Consider the following 24,387-nt stretch of genomic DNA (forward strand, 5'->3'; position numbering starts at 1 on the left):
TAAACTAAAAAAGTTTATTTTGCTTTACATAGTACAAAGCATTAGCAATGTTTCATCTTAGCATACTATCTTAGCATACATAGATAATGTTCATGGACTGACTTGATTTGGTTTTTTTTTTCAGTAAAAGATACGCCCCAACACTAAAACTTGGTCAAAAAATATCAAAATCACAAAATTTGACTTGGCCACTTTTCGCTGTATGCTCACAATATATAGAAATAAAAAAATAAATTACTAAATATAACACCCAGGTTAGAGAAAATTCACATGTGATATTTGTGGTTCCACTAGGAATCGAACCCAGAGCTCTAGTGCATGAGACAACCTTTTTTGGATAAAAAAAATGCATTAGAATATAACCTGTATTTGGCGGTGGTGATATGGTTATTGCAGAATTTGGTTGGTTGTGGTCCGTTGACGAAGATGATTCTGTGTTCGTTCGTTCCTCCCACTCCTTCTGTGGCCGCTGATGTTGTCGCATCATCTTCATCTGAAACCAAAAAAACATAGTGAGAAATGCACATAACAAAATAAATTATATAAATATACAATTACAACAGGGTATTTTCACAAGTTGGGAATGACAATAAAAACATGACACATATTTAGTAACATATTACAACAGAGATAAAGAACATTTTAGAGATGGTAATATAGAAGTCTAGGCATCTACAGGGCTTATGACCTGCCATTGGCTGGTATAAGTGGCCATTTTACACACTGTGTAACATTCACCATTCTGCCCATATTTGAACATCTTTATTCCTTCAGTTCTTTCATCTGTTGATATTTGTGAAGTTAAAGAGCTGAAACCTTTATTTATGCGGGTGAGATTTATTTTATTGAATTATTTCACCTGCATACCGGGCAAATGGGTTTAAATGCATACTAAGCACTATGACGGATCATAAGCCTTGTAGATGCCTAGACTTCTATATTACCTTTTCTAAAATAATCTTTATCCCTGTTGTAATATGTTATTATAAACAGCTCCCTAGGGAGTTGAATCCAGTCCTTGTCTACAAAAATTTGGACAAACTCAAAATATTGTTCATATATATTTAGAGCGGATTTTTACGATTCTAATGATATAACCATCAATGTATTCAAAACAAATTTCCTTTTAAAAAAGAACAACTACAAAACGGCTCGCACTTGACGTCACGTCATTTTGACGTCATACGTCATGCCCGCTGACTGCGCTTCTAATAAACATTAAGTTCAAGTATGGGGCGAAAACGTCATACGAGCCGTTTGTCCCATTGAGCGCGAAACGTCTAGTTTTAGGGTAATAATAGAGGCAAAATACGATAAAAGTGAAGTAGAACTGTATAATATAACAATACAGGTACATTTCTGTAGAACCACTCTATTGGCTTACAATTATTGTCTCAAATGAAATTATGTTAAATTTTTCTTTCAATAAAGATAGTGGTCAAACAATATTTAGCAATAATTGTTGTCCATTCCAAATTATATTTAAACATAATTGCTTATTTGATTTCACTAAATGACATGCACAATTAAATTTGACATTTTAATTTTTAAGTATTACAAAATATACCCGAGTAAACTTTATTTTCTAAAAAAAATACTGTTTAAAAATATGCAAACAATATTCCATAGTATATCAATTTTTCATGACGCGAAAAAAAAACAATGTGCCATAAAACTTGCGAAAAATATATTGAAATACCCATCGACATATTAATGCAAAAATATTATATATTATTATTATTACATATTTCCATTGTATTAATATGTCAGCGGAAATATCAAACTGAAATAACATACCTAATTGTATAATAAACATTTTAAAGTACATAATTTTCGCAGCAAGCGATAGAAACTTCAATCCATTTGGTGGGTTTGTTACAATAAACCTCAAATTTGTATAATATTATATTTGAAAGTTATACATTTCATCATAAAACATCGCTTATGCATTTCGGATCTGTTGTGGATAACAAAGTGGAGACAAGTTTTTATTTTCCTAAACATTTTTGACATTTTACATAATTACATAGATTGTTATGCATAAATATTCGTCTGGGGTCCATGACGTTTGGTCACCTATAATTGGTTCTAATTTCAAAAAAAGTTGTGGGCTGTAGAATAAATACTATAAATGTTTACACCCAAAATAAAAATAATCAGGTACCTACCAGAGTAATTGATCATTCTAACCATGTTCTATAATAAATATAAAATGTATCTAGAATACTAAGGTCCTCTACCAAATAGCATAAAAAAATAAAATTTATTAGGTGGACGCCCGGAAGGAAAATTGATATGCTATTACTTAAAAAAACAGAGCTATAGTCCTTAAAATATAGCTTGATTAGAAGCTGTCAAACTAATTTCATTAGTGATGGAAATTACTGATTACTGATCAAATCGATTTTATCAGTTATTTCATGCAATCATGAAACTCTGTTTCCGAGAATTGATATAAAAAACGCAAAAACAAGCCTATTATTGTTTAACACAATTATTCCCCAAAAAATAGGACATTTATTATTTTTTTATGAACAACATCAAATGAATTATTTTTTTATTCGATCAATTTGTCCCATCTCTAACGTTTTTGGAAAATGATGTAACCTTGTAAGAACGTCGTTAATAATAAGGTTTATTTTATTTTTAAAGCTGATTTTATATATTAATGTTGATTTATGTGTTAAGCATTGTATTAAAAAAATAAATCAACACGCCAGATACGAATGATTTTTCGTGTGTCAATGTAAATAACTCCTTTAACGTTACTACAAAGTTATGTCGTTACCTTTCCTGACAAATATCATTCTAATCAAGCTATATTTTAAGGACTATAGTGAACGGTTGGTGGGATTTTGTGTTTCTAAAACAGTATTTTCAGTACGTGGAAAACTTACCGTAGTTAATTATAATTTAGCCCTTATAATGAAACAATAAACAAGGTTAATTAGTTTGCAGTGAGCATCATACATTTTATTTTGGTGATTTGTGTTCATAATTTATGAAAAACCTATAAAAAAAAATATAACAATCGTGCTTTAGATTAAATTTTGTGTTTGTATTTTATTTTAAAACATTATTACATTTTTTAAATATGACGTCACAAGTTGTGCTGATATTTGAAAGTAGAGCCCCGTAGGGTCAAAATACATTAAACTAAAAATAATGACTGCCCGGAATCCGGAATCTATCACAACACAACAAAACTGTCTTGATTGATTGATTCAAAAGAATTTGTGACGTATTTCAAAGTAGTTCATTTTTATGATTTTTTTCATATTTTTTTTTAGAAACGCCGCACAATTAAATTCTCTAATTTTAATCACGTGTAATAAAACATTTTTTATATCTAGTTATCCGTAGCACTGAACTCCCTCATTACATATGCTATTCTGAGAAAATACATTAAGTACAGGTTACAAGGACTTACTATTTATTGATCTACAAACAATAACGTAGTATCAGTGATAACGGCTGAGATAACAATTTTATGGTCTAAACTTGCCGATTAAAATAATTCCGAAATTAATGAAAAATTTGCAATAATAATGATTTGCCATTTCTAATATCAAAAACATACATACAATACGTGGTTAAAATATACAATAAAATCGACACGTTATATTCCCATTTTTCGCCAATAATAATAGAATTAAAGTTAATCCCTACTCTTAAGACATTTGAGTATCCTGTATGGATCTGAAAGTGCAAATATATTATTTTGAAATCGTAATCTAATACGATGTATTTTCCAAATATTTCGGGGTTAAGATTTATTTAAAACGGAGGTCAATAAACAAAAGTAAATTTTCTAACAAAAGACAGACAAATAAACCATTCGGAGGCTGTACATGTACATACCTACATAATACAACCGAACGGATTCGACGATCAATGAAGTATATTTAAACGAAAATATAAAATCTCCGATATTAAAACTCTCGGGGATTATAAAATATTATCGTCCTACATACGTATACATTTATTTTTAAATTATGAAGGGAATTAAAGTTTAGAAATATAATACTATTCAACCTTATCTTTATTACGTAATTAATCATTGTTGACTGTATGTTTCTGTAAAATAAAATAAATGAAAACACGACTGAAACAAACGATAGCATTACGATGAAATAAATTAACAATAAATAAGTAGTGGAAAGGTGAAATAAATCATTTCTTACGTTTAATTACTAAAAATATTTGCATGCGCCGAAAAAATTCATATCAATAAACACGCTATCTAAAACATAAACATATTAAAGAAAGATAAATCTATGCACCTATTTATGATAAAATAAATTGCGTTTTATTCAAAGGACGTAATTAATATCTGTATATGGGCACTACAAAAATCATAAAGGATAAGAGAGCTTAGTTGTTATAAGCTGCTTTTGCATCCGTTTTACTGTCCTGGACTGTGGTCCTGGGCCCGGATTACAATGGGAAGTTAACATTTATCTTAAATTTTATCTACGAAATAAAATTAAGTGTTCTGTATGAAAAGCAGAATATGCATACAATTTTTCTTCAAAACATGTTCAATTATAATTTACCGACGAAGACACTGTACATATTCATGCAAATATACTCATTATCGTACACACATATCGGTTTTTCTTTATATACAGTCGAAGATACATTGTAATCGGAGCCCTGGAGACTGTCAGAAGCAAATAGAGAAATTATATTTAACTAAATAATTTATAATAATTAGAAACATGCGGACTAAAGCAAAAGCGGGGTGGATGCACGGACGTGGGTCAACACGTCGTCCCTACCCTTTTGAATTCCCTGAATATCTCTGTTTATGTTTATTAAAATAAATGTTGTCAACAGTTGAAAACGATGGGTTTTCAACCAAATTTGAACATGTGAACGAAATTTTGAAGGGTGTCTGTACGCACGTGTAAGTAGGTAGATACGGGTAGAATTATAAATTCATGTAAAATAAAATAAAAAATCGATACCGCTATTTAGGGTTTCATTAGCTGGCCGCTTTATAGGGATGTAAAATTACGCAAAATTGCCAAAATGGGTTGTAAAATACCGGTATTTTACGGTCATTTATATAAATGACGAACTATTTAAAACAATCTACAATACCTAGAAAATGCGAGCAATATAACAATAGATTTACTGGGGCGATATTTTTCATGACAATATATATATAAATTTAAGTCAAAAGTAATATAAATATTGAGAGAAGCAGATATTTAATTAATTGTATTATTATGTACATCATTTTCATTTCTTATCTTTTACATTTGTTATATTTAAGATAATTTAAATTATTGTTTTAAGTGTAAACATTTTTTTTTGTGCGTGCATGGGTGCTACTAATATTCAAAGAAATTATCAATATATTTTGTACATACTGTTTGTTTACCCAATAAAATAAAATAAATCAATAAAATGGCGGTAGTGAGGAAGTTCAGTGATTAAAAAAATATATATTTATTAATAGACTATCAAACTGAAGCAAAAAAATAAATATATGTATCGCATCCTCGTCGCTATGATTTTGTAAAGTTTTGTAATTACTCCGCCCATGACGTAACTAGTTCTCATCGATGAGTTGTCCTAACATTTGAAAATAGAACCCCGTAGCCGTCAAAATATGCTAAACGTAGAAAATAATTACTTCCCAGAAACCGAAAATCTATCACAATACATGACAACGCTGTAATGGATTGGTTGATCGACGAGAACTTGTAGCGTCATTCAAAATACTTCAATTCGAATGTTTTTTTCATGCATTTTCGAAAAAGTCCAACAAACAATTAAATGCAATTTTTACCGCGTGTAAGAAAACATTTTTTATATCCAATTTCCCATGGCACTGAACTTCCTCATTTTACATGGAGACTTTTTGCTTGTTTTATCTAACGTACAGTTTTCGTACAAATTTAGCAGTCAAAGGAAAGTGTGGAAACTGAAATTAACTGTCGTTTTTACACATTGCGAGCAAGAAGACTTAGCATTTATTTTTCAAAAAGTTGTTATCCTACATTATTCTGTCAGACTATTATTTAAAATACAACTGAGATGCACAAAGCATACGAAGGGGAGGTCCAACTTTAAAAAGGTTGATTATTTATTTATTTATTTATTTAAATCTTAAAGTAGGGCACACATATCATACATATTGTTATGTGTGTTCTAATAATAACATTACAAATATATTTAATTTATAAATTGTTTATCACATATGTCTTGACCATTATTTTAAATTTTGATATGTTTTTTTCTTCATAAATATTTTTTTCCATTTCGTAATACTTTTTAATTGCTTTAAATAAAATTGAATTTTGTGACTTTGCCTTTTTCCTAAATGGAAGTCTAATTTTGTTCTTTTCTCTAGTATTGTGATCGTGTTCATGCTGGTTCCAATCAATTTTTTTCCAAAATTCTGTTTTTTTATTAGAGTTTATAATTTTATGAACAAATATTATTGTATTGTAAAATATTCTTTGTTTATATGTTAATAATTTCATTTCATTTACCATCGACTTTACCCTCGTGTATCTGTTTTTTTTCAAAATTATTCTAAAGGCTTTATTTTGTAATACAGTTAGTTTATCTATGTTTTCTTTGTTTGATAAAAATAAAATGCTACTACAGTAGTTAACGTGTGGTTCAATAATTGCTTTGTAAATAGTTTTGCAAGAGTCCTTATCAATAAATCTTCTGATCCTTCCCAAAATTATTATTAGGTCCTTTTTTGAAACCGGTCGGCTTATAAATTTATTATAGCGATTTTATATAAAGAAAATACGTAGTTATATTATTCTTACTAAGGAACATACATCCACCGATGCTGTTATGTTTCAAAACGTCTTAACATTTTTTATCAAAAAAGTGTGACCAACCAGTCAATACAAGTATAAATCAGCTACCACTGGATAGGTCTAAACCTGATTTTCACTGTCTTGTAACATGTTTTAACAAAGTTGTAACAAAGCTACTGGTATTAGTTATATATTTGAAAAGTAAAAATTAATACGTCATGGTCGTTTTTCATCCATAATGATATATTTTACCGTAAATTACGGTATTTTACTAAAAATGTGTTAATTTACCACTTTACATCTCTACTAGTCACTAATAACACACAATATTGCGCGCTGATTTACGATCCCCTACATCAAAACTATTTAACAAATATTTGCCTACCTAAGGATTAAATTTTTTTTAAAAAATGTTTAGTTAATCAATGAAGATTTACTTTGTAACGATTTATTTTTATAATAGGTGAGTAATTGGAACTTATGACTAATTTAAAAAAAAACAATTCAATTTATTTATTTTAAATATAACATATACATTACAAACATATATTCAATACGTATATATTATAAAAAAGAAAAAAAAAACATGAAAGAGACTCATGTCAAAGTAGTAGGAGAATCCTGCTCTGGAAAACCCCTTCGTATACATGAAACAGATCAATATCCAGAGCAATGTTGTTCAACATAGCGGTAGCCCTTCCAACAGGCATAACCATAGGCAGGTTGGTCCTGTATATTGGAATATGAAACAATCTATGCTGACGCTGTCTTAGGTAATTATCAAGAACATACAAACCAATGCTCATCAGAATCTCAGAATTATCGATCATACCGCGAACAATCGATAAAAATGTGTAGTCAAATACACAATCCTTCTAGTCTCTAAACTGTTGTAGCCAAGCATACCCTGGAGAAACTCAGTCGGGTAGAGCCAAGGGTATAATACCCGCATTCTCTCAGGCAGATATCTCAGAAACTTTTTTTGGATTTTCTCTATCATAAGAGAGTACTTCATTTTCTCTATCATAAGAGAGTACAGGTCATGTGGCCCCCAAATAATCGAGCCACGCTCGAGTCTACTTCGCGCCAAGGAGTTGTAAAGAGTTCTCAGTACGCGGGTATTTTCGAAAACCCTGGCAGTACGCAGAACAAATCCTAACATCTTCAATGCATTACCACTGATTGTCTCTATGTGTTCATGAAATGTCAGAGTGCTCACAAATCTAACGCCCAGATCCTTAACATTCGATGTTCGTATCAGATTCTGGTCATTCATTTTGTAGCGAAAAAATAGAGTTTTTTGGGCCCTAGTGAAGGACGTGACCGAACACTTGGAAACATTAAATCTAAGTTTGTTTCGCCTTTTCCATTCAGATATATTAGATATATCCGCTTGGAGAAGACGAAAATCGTCAGAAGTTGTCACCTTTAAGAATGGTTTTAAGTCATCCGCAAACAACAGAAAACGCGAGTTCAAAATTACATTTTTAATATTATTAATGAAAATTGAGAACAACAATGGACCCAGGTTAGAGTCTTGCGGGACACCCGAGAAAGTATGGAAACACTCTGACGCGAATAGACAGTAGGAGACGTATTGGTTTCTGTTTTGGAGGTTGCTAGCCATTAATTTTAACATACCATCCGAGAAACCGATCTCATACAGCTTATTTAATATGACATCATGGTCGACAGTATCAAAGGCCTTGGCAAAGTCATTATATAAACAGTCTACCCGATGTCCTGCATCCAGACCTTCCGTGACGTAGTTCGTAAAAACCATCAGATTGGTTTCAACCGAGCGGCCTTTCCTAAACCCAAGTTGTTCATCAATAATAAATGGCTCTACTAGGGAAGTGACGATTCTACATATGATAATTTCAAATACCTTCGCTGGTGCAGAAAGAACAGCTACAGGTCTGTAATTTTCTACTGATGACTTAGATCCACTCTTATGTATAGGTGTTACTTTTGACGTCTTCCATGTTTCTGGGAAGACCCCCGTATTCGAAGAAAGATTATACAAAAACAGAGTGGTTTTTTGATCAGTTCCACACAACCTTTTAGGAAGAATGTCGGAATAAAATCTGGTCCAAGAGAATTAGTACCAATTAGCACCATGTGCAACGTGGAGGATAAAAGCGACAGCTAATTTAAATTTATATCTACATTTTATCTGTATTTATTTATTTATACAAGATAAGGTTTTCAAAGAAAAGAAAATCACCGTAAAAAAGCTACATAAAAATAAAAATCGAAGTAAACGAACTTCTATTTGTACCTACACAACGCAGGAAGATAAACTACGCATAAAATGCAAGCCTACGATAAGGATTAACGAGGGTACTTCGAAAGGCAACAATTTAGCTATAAAGGTAAATGGACGGTTAAATGAAGGTTAACGACATATTAAAGGCAAGGCACATAATATGTAAGACCTAGAGGTATAAAATACATACAAAAGCGGACGTGCAAAAATACTAAAAAGTCATGCGTGAGAACATATTTGCGTGTGGAAAAACTTTAAATGTGCAAAAAGATTGTATGGTATTACAACCCCCTCCGCCATCTGCCTACGTTTAGTTCGGAAAACGGAATTTTTAGAATAAACATTGTGCATCCATGTTTGTGCTTAAGATTTAAAAGAAAACAGACACAATAAACACATTGGCGGCCTCCGTGGTGTAATGGTTAAGATACTTGACTTAAGCACGGAAGATTCCAGGTTCGTTTCCCGGTGAGAACACAAAAATTAAAATATGATTTTTCTCAAGCCTGGGTTTTCTGTGTCGTAATTCACCACTTTCGTGTTGTAATTGGACCTCCTGGCTTGTTGTGCAAAAAATAATCATAAAAGCTTATCATAACAAAAACGGATATCTTAATTTCTTAGAAAAATTCAATAAAGACAAAAAATAACAAAAGATCTACCTTAAATTTTAAAATTGACATTTTCTTTTGCAATCCATCCTCATAAGGATGATCAATATTGATATCATAGAATAATATTATTATTATTTTATTATAATATTGTACATTATGAAACTATTTACCAGATTTAAAAAATACATATAATTCTGAATAATTAACTTGGATATATGCCAAATAACATCAGGAGTAAATTCAATTTTAAAGTAAGATGTAGATTTCATTTAAAATAAAGATGATATGCGTACCGATAAAGGATTCATAGTCCATAATTGATGACACACACGTGCTAAAACATTTCACCTGAAATAGTGCGACGACCGGAGAAAGCAATGTCATCATTTTATGTTTATTTATTTATTAGAAAAATCACATTAGCCAAATTACAATAGAATATTCTACTTAAACACTAAGGATAAATTAAACAAGCTAAGGATTGTGGTATAGCGTAATACTTGAGAATCTATCAGTTCCTATATAAAATCCAATACAACATATAATGCAACTCTAACAGTATTGCATTTAAAATCGGGAGCATCGTTTTGCAGGTCATTCACATCGTTCCTACCATGAAGAAATAAACTACAAAAAAACGTGGCCTATAAAGATACCATAGGGCGTGGCAACAACCTAGTCCTACACTCTAAATTAAAAGCCTAATAAACTACGTACACGTAGGCATACCAAAGTAAAAGCATTAGTCACAGCGATTGACTAAAAGCGTGTGAATTCGTCGTAAAAAATACTGAATACAAGCATATTAACATGTGTACAATATGTATACACAAAAAGCAAATACACGCTAATAGAACAGTAGCAACCCGAAAACACTCACATACACTTGTGCATCCTAATTCCATGCCTGTGTCAACGTTTGCAAGACCGCGACCGTATTTAAGTGACGCACAGCGACGTGCGGTCCCGATAATTCTCAACACAACACGTGTGATCGTACGACAGGTCCATCGCGACCACTGCCCGACTCCCGCGGGCATCAGCAGTATGAAATCCACACGTAGTTATTTACTAGATACTGCGTTTACTACGCGTACCGTTATCGGCCGGTAAACATAGATTAATGAACGCCGCCGATAAGAGACTCATTGCGGCGACTTATCTTATCGAAAACTGATTCCCAGGTAGTTTCAAATCAGAATATCAATACTACAGGTACAGCATGACGTACTGCATAAACATAAGGAAAAACTCATCGTTAATTAAAAGTTGAGGAGATAATGTATTAAAATGTTGCAAACACTGCTTCGCGGACGCAAAATTATATGGAGTTCAAGGGACGTGTGAAATCGCCAATTCGTCGCGTCGGCGTCGTTCAGCTTTGCAATAATAAACGCGATGGTCTATAGTTTCATTTAAAACAGAAGATAATAAAAAAAACGTGTTTAACTCTTTAAAGCCCTTGCTAAAAAATCCCTCCGCAAACGTTGTGTTATGGGCCTGCCACACACTCAACGAGTGGCATGGGAAGTAGCGAGGAAAGGAGGCAGAGACGTAGTGTGGCAACATTACTCGTCATGCCGCACGTCATGCTCTTCGTCGTGCCCACCGCTCCCTATTTTGTCGGTTTTTTGAACGCGAGTCAAAGGACCGGCAATATGAGCGCGAGTGACGGGCCACATAATCGCGCGGTCGCAGTACGCATCGAGCGCTCACACAAGACGCACGTGTCATTTTTGAATGATGTAGCGTTATGACATAGCGCTCATGTTGAAACATGGTTGTATAAATATATATCTTTATAATCACGATAACACAACGCAAACAGCATTGACGCATAATAGGGAAATATCAGTTTTTAAAACATTTTTAAGGCAATAAAGGTCTATGAAATACGGTCTAGTAAAAAATATTGTTTTGCTAATTATTAGTAGCATAAATAATATTTTTAAATTTGTAATTTTGAATTCCCATAAAAACGGTCATTCCTTTAGCCACGCCCCTAATACGTCACGACTCATGTTTATTTGTTCCTGCCATTCAATTTTTTTTAGAACATTGTAACAAATCTTGACGTTACAGCTGTCAAGGCCAAACATGTTGCGTTTTTCTAGTGGCGTATTTAAAAAAAAACATGTATGAAAACATTTCTTCACAATATCCATATTGATTTTGAAAATACAATTAATTATTTCAAATCCATTCCTTATATTTTTATCAGTAACCGTAGTATGTTATATTTCCATATTCGAGGAAAAATGATGCATTTTCATATGAAAAAAACATGTGATCTAAAACAATATTTTTAAGTTAGCAATATCAACAATATACTACTTAATAAGATAGTGGATCGTAAAAAAATATTATATGAAAAATGTATCAATAACCTTTGAAATTATCATATAAATAATTAGAGAATCCCGTTTACCCGGAAACCTGATATTTTATCAGGTTTATATAATCAGAATAAAAAAAGTCAACTCCACTTGACACCACTTCTAATTCCAGTTCCTCCAGATATTTTTTTTGCCATTTTTAAAATATTTCGTAAGGATATTTTTGGAATCGAAAGTTTTTGAAATTGGTGGAAAACAAAAGATTTATATGTACATTGGTATACTTGGTTTTATGCTCTTTGGTTTAATTCTAATGGATACATAAGTGATTCAAAGAGACTACTGAATGAACGATTGGATGAAACTGGAGCCATTAGCTAAACGGCTTCTAATGGACACCATAAAATGATCTCGCACGATAGTTTGAATAAATTTTAACAATTTTTTGAGTACGTCCAAATATTTTACGGCGTGGTGACGGTAAATGTGATAGTATATTTTAGTATTTGCATGTTGGTGTAGTTAGTGTCCTGACAAATAGACGGGTACGTCTCGAAATCGGTAAACATAAATAGTCGGTAAGTGGTTAAATACTAATATTTACTAACACCAAACACAATATGATATTAAGGTATCTCTTTTCAGCGGTCCTAATGAAGTTTATATCATTCGTATAAGTGTCTTTATAGCTTGAGTAAAATTCATATCCAAATATTTATTAACCCTCTCAACTACCTACCAATTCTTTCATATAACATGAAGTATTTTTTAATTAAGCTTAGTGCATGTTTAGACATGGTGGTGTTGCCTTCTCTATAAATCTGCATGTGATTTATGTACTTTTGGAAATACTATATGTATATACTACGGTGATGGTGAAGGTGTGCTTTAGTATGCACACCTTCACCATCACCGTAGTATATACATATTGTATTTCCAAAGTACATAAATCACATGCAGATTTATAGAGAAGGCAACACCACCATGTCTTAATATTTACTAACCTTAGTTAAAAAATACTTCATGTTATCTGAAAGAATTGGTAGGTAGTTGAGAGGGTTAAATCAGCAAATTGCAAACTGTTAAATAGCATGGAGACCTTGAAGTGCTAAACAGCGCGGCCATTACTATTATTATTGTTATTTATTTGTTTACATTTCACGTGGATTCGCATATTCCTGGAAAAATCAATACTTTGTTACGAAACACGTGAATGAAACATTGTGAATGTGAAAGCCGGCAATCAGCCATATCGGCCGAGAAACACAACAGGCCGTGTTCAGAGTTAAATCTTTATCTTGATGAATTAACCTGAATACCCCCCGAAAATCTGAGAACATTGGGTCGCATTCAAGAATCACGCAATATTTTCATACAAATATATTAAAATATTGTTTACTTCCTGAAATCAAGAATCAGTTTATTTTACTCAAAAGAGCTCGGGACCTTTTTAAGACTATTTAAAGAGACACAAAGAGTTTATAAAATACTTACGTAAGTCATTAGATTAAAGTGAATGGCATTAACTAAATTATGTATTATTTAATAAAGAAACCTAGCGGTTTATATTAATATATCTTCAGGTAGGTTTGTTGGTTTTTATAAAAAAAAATAGTTCATTTTTTAATTTCTGTATAGTCGCTGTTTTAATACTGTGCAGTAAGTCATTGTACATTTTTAGTCCATTGTTTTTAAGTCGGGATTAGCCTATTCTTGTTTTGGCTCTTTGTATGTGGTAGTGTCGTGATTGTGTATGTCAATTACTCTTATCAGCGAGATGGCATTATTTTGTGGGCTAGGTTAAGTTTTTCTAGTTTTCTCAAGCTGCCTTTGTCTAGGTGTTTTACGTTTTTATAGAGTTCTACGGTTGGCGTAAGGTAGTCTATATTATGTGTGTTTGTAAGTATTTTGTTTTGTTGGCTTTGTAATATTTGTATTGTTGTTTTGTTTCCTGCTCCCCAAAAGGGTATGATATAATTAAGTGTTCATTCTACACATCCTTGGTGCATTAAGGTTTTTCTTTTTGCGGAATACATTATTTTATAATGTAGAACATGCAGTTGAGTTTTGTCAGTTGGTCTATTTAATTTTCAATATGGCTGATAATTTTTGAACTAATTTGTTAAAGTAAAATATCTTTGATGTTTATTTGCCGTTGATTAAATAAATAATCAGGATCATAGAATTAAGAATAGTCGTTGGGATAGAGATCTATGTATTTTTTTTATTTTTTATTTATTTTCCAAAAATATTTACAAAATATTCTTAAATTAAAGTCCTGCTGAGTTGCATACATACAACTCGTCAGCAGGTTCTTATAAATTACATTGATTATTTACACTTAACCTACATTACAATAATTTTACTTGAAAAACAATTACAGATTACATTTTGAAAAATTAAAAACTATCACTAATACAAAAAACTTTTTTCTAATAACCATAATTTGAGCAAACGTCGAACTCCTGTATTTAACTCAGTATTTTTAATATTGTTTGGTAACATATTAAATATTTTAGGTATACTGTATTGCAGTGGCCTTTTGCCATATTTATTGCAGTATCTAGGAACAGCTAGCCCTTCCATACTAGTAAACCTGGTGTTGTAATCATGTACCAACTTGAGTTTATACTCGGAGTGCGACGCATGCTGACAAATTAATTTGTACCAAAGTAGAGATGATGACAAGAAATTACGTTTTTCAAAATGAGATACTTCCTTGGTAATAGAATAGAGCCGTCCACACAATAGAAAGGCTCTTTAAAGACCTGAGCATGGAGGGCATGAACTAATATTTACGGGGACCCGTCACAATAGACCTTCATAGGTCGCGGTGACGTCAGTAGCTTGCATAGAACAGTAAAAGAGACTTTTACCTCAATCTACGTAATCGAATTGTGCGATGCTATGTTCAGTACTTCTCTAAGGTGTCGAAAAATGGACTCTCATTCAAGCTATCACAGAGAATGCTACAGAATAACGCTTAAAATACCATGGGTGCATGAAAATAGAAAGATAAATACTAAAAACAATGAAGAAAACTAGAGTAATTTGCATATTTTATGCAGGGAGAGAAGTACGAAATAGTCCGTATGATATTATGAGTTAAAAAAAAACAGTGCAGGAAGGAAACGTATCTCACTAAATGAAAACATAAATAAAAATATTTGGTAAGAAAAAAAACTAATCCATTTTAGGAAAGTTTATCGTGAAGTTCTAAGACTTTTCAACTCTGAAACTTCACGTAACTATTTTAAGTATTATGAAAGAACTTGTATACGTATACCTACTCGAATAAGAAGCCAAGCTACTACGTATTCAAGAGTGTTCGGTAGTTGGAAAGCAAAAGTTTAAATTATGGAAGCACGTTTAGAAAGTAGAAAAGTTGTTAATAACTTTGTTTACCAGTATCATTATCATCATAATTCCATTATTCGCACCTAATGCCGCGTGGCATCAATATCACCTAGTGCAGGGTATCTTGCGCTTCAGGTGGGACTATTCATATTTATTTTAATTATTTATTTATGTGAGCATTTTTCAAGACAATATACATTATACATATGTAGAAAAAATAGACAATAGTAAAAGTACAATAATATAAAGGGTGGTCGAACCATAACGCACGATGTTGATTGCGAGTCACACCTGAACGTCAAACTTTTTGCCCAACTTTATTTGTCATTTTTTTGTTTCAGTCTTTGACAAATTCAACCATGGAGAGGTACACAATTGAGCAACGCGTTAAAATTGTTGAAGCGTTTTATGAAAATGGGCTCAAATCAAAATCAAATCAAATCAAGGCTCGCACAGAGACATGCATATTTTATAGGCCCAAAAATTTTTTACTGATAATATTTCATTGATTCCAGACATTCAAAATTTTACTTTTTTTAAAAAACGTGCACTATCCTGGATTCAAACTAAAGATATAAACTCTTTTTTTCTATGATTTATTTTGTTGCCCTTTAATAATAAGGAATATTTTTTTGTTTTTTTTAAATATTTATTATTTCCTTTTTTAAATACTATAAAAAAATACCATATTATCTTTTACAGAATATTTTATTTTTTCTTTCTTATGTTATACAAAAATATTATAACTGTCCATTATTATAACAGGAGCAAAAATTCATTAACATTTTCTTGTATACCCACGAACAGGCCATGCCTTTGTGGGATTTTTTTGTTTACTATTTTTCTATTAATATGTATTTCATTGATATGTAATTATGCTTTATTTTTTTAATACTCTGTTTTATTATGTTTATTGTAAAAAACAAAAAAAAATAATTTTAAAAATGCATTTCATTCACTCCGTGATTTTTTTGGTCAGCATAATCGACCAAATGTGTCCAGAATCGGGAGAATTGTGCGCAAATTTCAGCAAACCGGGTCTGTATGAGATATAAAAACAACTGTGCATGCTCATCCAGTTCACTCTGTGGAACACATTGCTACTGTTCGCGATAGTGTGGCAATTTATGGGCTGGCGGCGTCATCGGGTCGTACTTTTTCGAAAATGAGGTCGGCCAAGCAGTTATCGTGAATGGTGTTTGCTATCGCAAGATGGTAACGGAATTTTTGTGGCCAAATTGAGGATATGGAGCTGGACGATATGTGGTTCCAACAGGACGGTTCCACTTGCCACACAGCCAACAAAACAATGGCTGTTTTGCGCGAGAATTTCAATAGCGGTGTTATCTCACGTCGTGGCGATATCAATTGGCCGCCACGATCATATGACATTTGACACCGTTGGACTTCTTTTTTTTGGGATATTTAAAAGAAAAAGTGTACGTCAATAAGCCAAGAACAATTCAAGAGTTAAACGATGAGATAATTCGGCACATTAACGACATTAAACCTAAATTATGCCTCAGCCGCATTGAAAATATGGACCATCGGATAGAGGTATGCCACCAAAGCCGTGGCGAGCATTTGGCCGATATTTTGTTTAAGACATAATTGTTTTTCAGAAATCATTATTTACAAAACCACACTCACGAAGGATGGGACACTAAAAATAAAATGAAATACTTAAACTCATTAAAATAGCATTATATCAACTCATTAGTTAACCCAAAGATTTTTTTTTTGATAATGATCCTTAAGATAAAAATAACTTTATTTAATTTACTTACATGTAACTTTGAATTATCTATCCTTACATCTGTTTTGTATAAATACATTTAACTCTTTAATAAAGATACCAGTCTCGAAGATGTCGCGAAAGCGATGAAACCGGTCACTGGATATTCCAAATTTGTGGATTAAAGTATCACTCGTGTTTTATTTATATAATAAATGACATAGATCTTTCTATCATAATAAAAAAATTAAGATAATTATCTGAAAACTTTTTGTTTTATTTAAAATTAACATCTTACGTTGTGGTTGGACCACCCTTTATTTTAAGGTCATTGATATAACATCAACGGAGAGAGGGAACAAAATTAAACTGGGTGGGAATGGAGTGCTTATTTGTGCATAAATATGTAAACATCTGAAGGGTTAAATTAAACAATTAAATAGGTGCTAAGATTTTCGGCTAACTGTTATCAATTTGTATGGTCTTTTCGGGTCATCACGTGTAGATTGGAATCGTTTCGAGGTTTCTGCTACCTTTGCAGAAGCCTTTAGGATAAACTACTGTAATATTTTAACCTCCAATGGTAGCTGAAACGTCGGTTACGGGTTAAACTATTACAGCAATAGTTTACCCTGAAGATGGCTCCAGCAACAGTAGCAGAAACGTCGAAGAATCTAACCACACTAGTTCACTAAAAAAAGACCGCATATATTGTCAGTATATTAAAAAATACATTTAAGGTAAAAACAATTAAACAAGAATTATAACATTGAACAAAAAAAACAATAATATAAAAAAGTATTTCAGCGAAAAACACTTTTTTAAATAAATATTTTATGTCGTTACTCGATTGCCAATTACCGAAATAGTTGAGTGAATTATATATTTTTTAAAGTAATCATAATAACTATATTATTTATATATATATATATATATATATATATATATATATGTGTTGAATTGTACGTTAATGCCAATTAATACGGCCGCGGTCCATATTTGGAATTAACACCATATTCCTTCTCTATCATACAGGAAAACTATAATAAGGTGATTGATCACAAATTGACACAAAGGGATACAATAAAACATTTCAAAGCATCTATGATTTGTTATTTTCGCGGTTCTATCGTCTAGAAACATAAAACTTTCGTTAAATTAGTTATAATATTAAAAAATATAGCAAAAGTACGAAATTGAAGAAAAACGACTTTATGAACAGTTTTGGGAAAGGGGCGGGCGTTTTCATATTAATAAGGTAAAAGCGCTTAGTTTTCAAATTACATATATTTATTTACTTATAAAGTATAATTAAAAGAAGAAATATATGTTTTTAAATATAAAAAAAACATTACCCACAAAAATGTTTTAATTTTGAATGGTTTTAACCACAATAAACATCAAATAATAATATATACCGTACATAACCACAATAATATTTATTATTTGATAAGAGTAATGTTTATCAGGAAAATTAAACAAACGCAAAGGAAAATAATCAAATGGTAAACCGGGGAAAAAAAATATTTTTAGTAAACAAAACGTATATTATATTTATTTATTTCAACTATCCAAAAACAACAAATATATACGAGTACAAAGTCAATTTAAGTTGAGGTAGTTTTTTTAAAAATATTTTATATCTGTACCTCAGAGGCAGGTGGATGCAAATCCAAACGTCCAATTTTCAACACAAGCCCAAAGAATCTACTTTCTCTAAGTGATTTCTAATAATTTATAACATTAATTAGTATATTCAGTATCTTAATACATTGGTTCATTCATTATAAGACTTAAATTTCTTCAAAATCAATGGACATGATCATAAACTGGATATGAAAATCGAAATGTCATTTCATCAAATTCTGGATTTGCCTCTGAGGTACAGATATAATTAAATTTTTTTTGCACACGTAGTCACTCCACCGGACCCATAGGCAAATCTGAAGTGTCAATTGCATTATGTTTTTGTATATAAATGTACTCTCACATTCGTTATAATTTTAGTTAAATATATATTTTTTTTTTTTTAAATAAGAAAAAAGTGACATTTTCGAAATATTTTAGCATAAATAAATACGTTTATATTAAATTAAACACTAATTTGAGTCTACTAGTTATTTTTTTTGTTTGTTGTTTAAATCGTACATTTGTTTTGTGATACATTTTGTAACAAATGTCTACATTTGTTTAAATTAATTTTACTGATGCATATATTTATGTAAATGTAGGTTCACTTATTTTGTAAAACCTATTATTGTTCTGTTTATACTTCATAGATGTTACTCTTTTTATTAATTTCATATTTTTTATATCTTCGTAGATGTCACTGTAATACTCTAAAGCACATAAGGCGTTCGAAGAAACAAAATAAAATAAAAGGTAAAAATTAAAGGAAAAAAATATTATCTATTCTGTCAGTACAGCGCACTATAATTTGTATTTTTTATCAAATTGAAATTGTAAAAATAAAAATAAGTAAAAAAAATAGTATGTTGGTTTGCACGCAATGCATGCTTGGCTTGTATTTATAAATAAAAGAAAATTAATAAAATAATAAAGCACTCCCGCATTTAAATGCTAAAAATGTGCATCGCTCGGTGCATTCTTGCACTATCTGCCTTTGTTTATTAGAGCGGGCTAATTTTATTTTAAATAAGGTCGACGTGAATTTTCCAACTGTAGTTTTGCATTTTCATTTGAATAGATAAACAAATTATCGATAGAACAGTCAAAGTATAACATAAAATAAAATATCCCAACTAGAAACCTCAGACAAACCTTACTCTTTCATACCGATAACCATAGAATTAACTATGGTTTTCATTCCCCCATGCCCAAAATTTTTAGGTCTGCCAACAAACATACCAGTCTTGATTTCTTTGATAACAAGTTGTCTTCTTTCAAACGATCACCGAATCAAATTTAATTATAAACACCTCTCTCCCGCTTCCACTCCCAAAAAGTCTACTATATACCATTGTTTTTTTCTACTTTTATTTATAATAATTTTCTATACTTAAATATGTCCTTAAAAATGCCCATTGGGCGTATATATAAATAAATAAACAAAATATGATGTTATGTACTCGAATTAATTTCAATATTTATAGGACGTTTCACACTTGTTTCGGGATATTTTCAAAATACCAGAAAATACGTCTTTTTCACGTTTTATAAAAAAAAAAAAATGACTCTAGCTCACTCCCGTTTTATCAGAACGTTTGATATTTATCTTCTTTGAAATCCACAATCAAGTATACAAATAATCGAATAGTTTATTGGACACAAACAGACTTTGGTCCGGCTAATGTAAATAAAATAAATAAAACTTCTAGGCCCTCAATTACTGACACGGTAAGAGACATGAATTTATTGGTAAAATCTACTCATACTTTCTATACGAAAAATTGAAATACTGTTTGTAAATTAAATATTTTTTTACAATAATAAAGGACAAAATACCTACATCGTTTCCCATGCGAGGTAAAAACAGATAACAGCGACGCTTATTTTCCTGAAGTTCCCTATCCTAGTGTTATCTTAAAGATAAGCGAGGAAACACTATTACTAAATAACAAAAAAATGTTAAACATCGTGTAATAAACAACACAAACAATTTTTTTTCAATCCATACATTCGAGGATATAAACATTTGTATAACAAACCTTTTGAGATATTTCAAAGATGGTGAATAGTGATTACATTTATTTATTTATACATTTCATAATATGTATATACAATTTTTTGTTCACTTTGCCCAGCTGTATGAATGTATGTATGTACGATTTTCTTGTTATATTACTTTTAAATCTTTTATTATTTTATTTGATTTTTACATTTATTCTTAAATTGTTTAAACTTTCTACTTAGTATGTTTTACAATTTTTAGGTTTATTTTTTTTATAAATCTTCGGTAAAGGGTCATTTATGTTTTTTCTTCAAATAATTAAACAATGAAAAAATATTATAAATTTTTGTAAAGGCAGATTGGCCGTATATGTTAATAAAATAAATATGTACAATCATCTACATAATCATGATGTATATTATGCACATATTAATATAACTACACCCATTAAATCATTTAAAACGAATTGAACAAAAATAAAGTTCTGAGTAAAATAATGAGTCAACTATTTTATTAAAAAACTTTAGATTAAAAATGCGTAATTATTTATGTTCTCGTATATAATACTTAAATTGTATTTATACAAAACATTTATGTGTTTATGTACTTCTCAAAATACTAGCAAACAACATATTAATGTTTATAAACTCATAATGTTATTTATCAATAAAAAGTACCAAAAGTATTGAATAAACTTTAACATATGGTTGATTAGTGAATAGCTTAATGCAGCGAAAATTCGCAAAAAATATCAGGAAATTGATCAATAAACTTACGCCTTGAGACTCTCAATCGTAGGGCTCTGTACAGCGAACCTATCGACATGATTGTCCTTCCTGATGATTAACAGGAACTGCGAATATCCTAGCGACACCAGATGGAATCGGGAGAGGATAACATAGTCAGGTAAACTGACATTTTAATGGGAAAATCTTCTGCGTGATAGTGGAATGGGGGTCGCGTATTATTCACGTTGTGGCGCTTGTAATATTATCACTTGTGACGTCGGAAGACAATTCGCGATACAAGATGCGATGCAATGTTCCTGTCACGGGTACGATAGAGGGAAGATCGCTACATACGTCACTAGGGGGTGGAACTGCGCTAAGCCAGGCGCACAAGCTACCCCCGCCCTCCCATCGCGCTAACAAAACTAACAACTTTATTGAACACCATAACACTCCGATAAACAAAAACAATAAAATAGTTGACTAAATCACGTGAAAACTATTGCACCTGGGCGTAGCGTGGCGAAATATGGGCACCTCCATATAAACGTCGAGCCAATTGACAGAAGGGTTCCCAAACTGCCGAGCGCATGCGCGGGACTCCCAATACACTCATGTTTATGATATCAAACGATTTGTCTGTCATCCGGTGTTCGCTGTTACGCCGTATCACACACACAAAGTTATAGTATATAATAAAACGCGAAACGTAGATGGCGTCATTATGCCTGAGAAAATGTCTTGAAGTACAAATGTCAACATTGATTTATTTTTATCTCAGTCGGAAAATCGCGGCATTGACTTTTCTAGCATCATGGCGGCGCGGCACGACGGCGGCAAAATACAACTTGTTGGAAAACAAACACGAACATAATGTTATTGAGCACTCAGACACGGTGAGCGGCTAGAGTTAGGAACTAGTAACTTGAACTTGAACTAGCCTATGTCAATCCCCAGTCCCCAGACTACATTTAGAGAGAGTTACATCTGATGAATGATAGATAATGTTGAAAGGTCGACGACTGTGCCGAGTGTGGAAAGAGAAGCGCTGAAAATCCATTTGAAAACAAGGCTGAATCGTTTCATTCATTGATGCTAGTGAATCATTTACATCAAATGTTGTATTTAAAATTTAAAAAATGCTAATTTTTATTTTATTTCACTCTAAACTAAAAAAAAAAAGATATTGTAGGTAATTAAGAATATGCGTACACATAGAACATATTGTTTTAAAATAGTTATATAATTTACATTTTATATTTTAAGCACTAACTTTGTGCTTATTCATTATAATAAAATAAATAAAACAACTGTGTTTTTGACCACTATTTTTTTTTCCACCGACCGGTTTCAAAGCAAACAAGCTTCTTCGTCGAGGTTTACGTAACTAACGAATTATTTACTATTTTTTTTTCCATTTTTACTGAATACTAGACGTGGAGTCAAAAAATCAAGTATTTTTTTTTCCCTAAAAGGGTGGTAATTCGATATGAATATTTTCGAAGCAAGACGGGAGTGGACTAAAAGAAATATTGTTTATTTGGTTATTAATTATTTTTTTCAAATTATGAATCGCATTTTTAATTTCTAAGTTGTCTAATTTTAATATTTTATTTTCGACATTAAGTACTTTTAATCCAGTGTCTTTATTGAAGTTATGATTATTCTCTATCAGATATTTTGCGAATTCAGAAAAATTATTATTATTTAAGCACCCTAAGTGTTCTTTTACTCTAATATTAAAGTTTCTTTTAGTTTTTCCAATGTATATTAAATCGTAATCATTACAATTTAATACGTATATGCCAGATTTATTTTATATATGGACTAAGTCTTTGTGATTTTTAACAATATTCCTATATTATTAGTTGTGTAGAAAGCCGGTTTAATGTTTGATGGTAGGAAATTTGATAATTGTTTTGAAAAAATGTCATTTATAAAAAGAGTCCGCCTCCATTGTTTACGTGGGTTTGCTTTATTTACTGTGGGAGTCGAATATAAATATTTGTTTATAAGTTTGCGTTTTTGTTTTTGATTGAATATTTTATCAATTAAGTTCTCATTATATTCATTATTATTAGCAATATGTTTTATAGTATTAAGTTCTTTTTTGAAATTAGTATCAACTAAGAGTACGTTAATTAACCTATGTAGGTATCATTAAATGGAATGCGGAATGTTTATGGGCAATTTGGTGATTTGCAGAATTATGAATAATTGTCTGTATATGTTGGTTTCAGGTAGATATCGAAATCAATTTTTTAATTGTTAAAAACAAGTCAAGAAAGTTTAATTTTTTATCTTTTTCCATTTCTAAAGTAAATTTTATTTCTTAACGTAATGAATTTAGGAAATAAAGAAATGTCTGAATTTCTCGATTCGACCCCGTAAATAAACAAAAAACATCATCAAACCACAAAAGATCTTTCACCGGATCTTCCTCGGTTAAAATGGGATGGTTAGAGATATACTGATTTGTTGATCAGGTATATCAAATGAAATTTTCATGTACATTTAACAGAAATATTACTAATTTCATAAAGAATATTAAAAATACATCTATAAATCTCTTGCTGTATTTTTATTGGCTTCTAATGGTGCATATAACGCTTCAGTTACAGCTTATCTCATTTTTTTTTTTTTATGTAAATATTAATTTACTTAAAAATATTTCACGAACTATCAATTTAAAACCGAGTCTACAAAAAATTGATGGTATTATACATATATAGGTTTTTTGATACGTAGATAATTTGTTTTTATTTTGTATTTCGGCGGTTTATAATCTGGCCTATTTATTTAGGATTTCTGAGCCAACCGTTCTGGCGAAAAATTGATTTAAAATTCTTGGCAACGGATACGTATTCAAATAAGGAATTTACACATGGCCATAAAGTTTGCCTCACACCACATTACCTAAAAACAG

At 31.1% G+C, this 24,387-nt stretch overlaps 1 protein-coding gene across 7 annotated transcripts in view; it reads right to left on the reverse strand.

Moving 5' to 3' along the window:
- Window positions 1-24,387, reverse strand: part of ATP8A (ATPase phospholipid transporting 8A1) — a 154,477-nt gene that overhangs the window by 26,353 nt on the left and 103,737 nt on the right. For 6 of the 7 annotated variants that reach the window (XM_088242730.1, XM_088242729.1, XM_088242732.1 and 3 more), the window contains one exon: window positions 364-493. In XM_088242730.1, coding sequence (XP_088098856.1) covers window positions 364-493 — 130 coding nt within the window. Of the gene's footprint in view, window positions 1-363; window positions 494-21,509; window positions 22,433-24,387 lie in introns of those variants that run through there. The other variant, XM_088242734.1, reaches the window with a different exon arrangement.

This window comes from Micrasema longulum, unplaced genomic scaffold (assembly GCF_059751315.1).
Source record: "Micrasema longulum isolate JH-2025_06_02 unplaced genomic scaffold, ASM5975131v1 h1tg000162l, whole genome shotgun sequence".
Classification (NCBI taxonomy): domain Eukaryota; kingdom Metazoa; phylum Arthropoda; class Insecta; order Trichoptera; family Brachycentridae; genus Micrasema; species Micrasema longulum.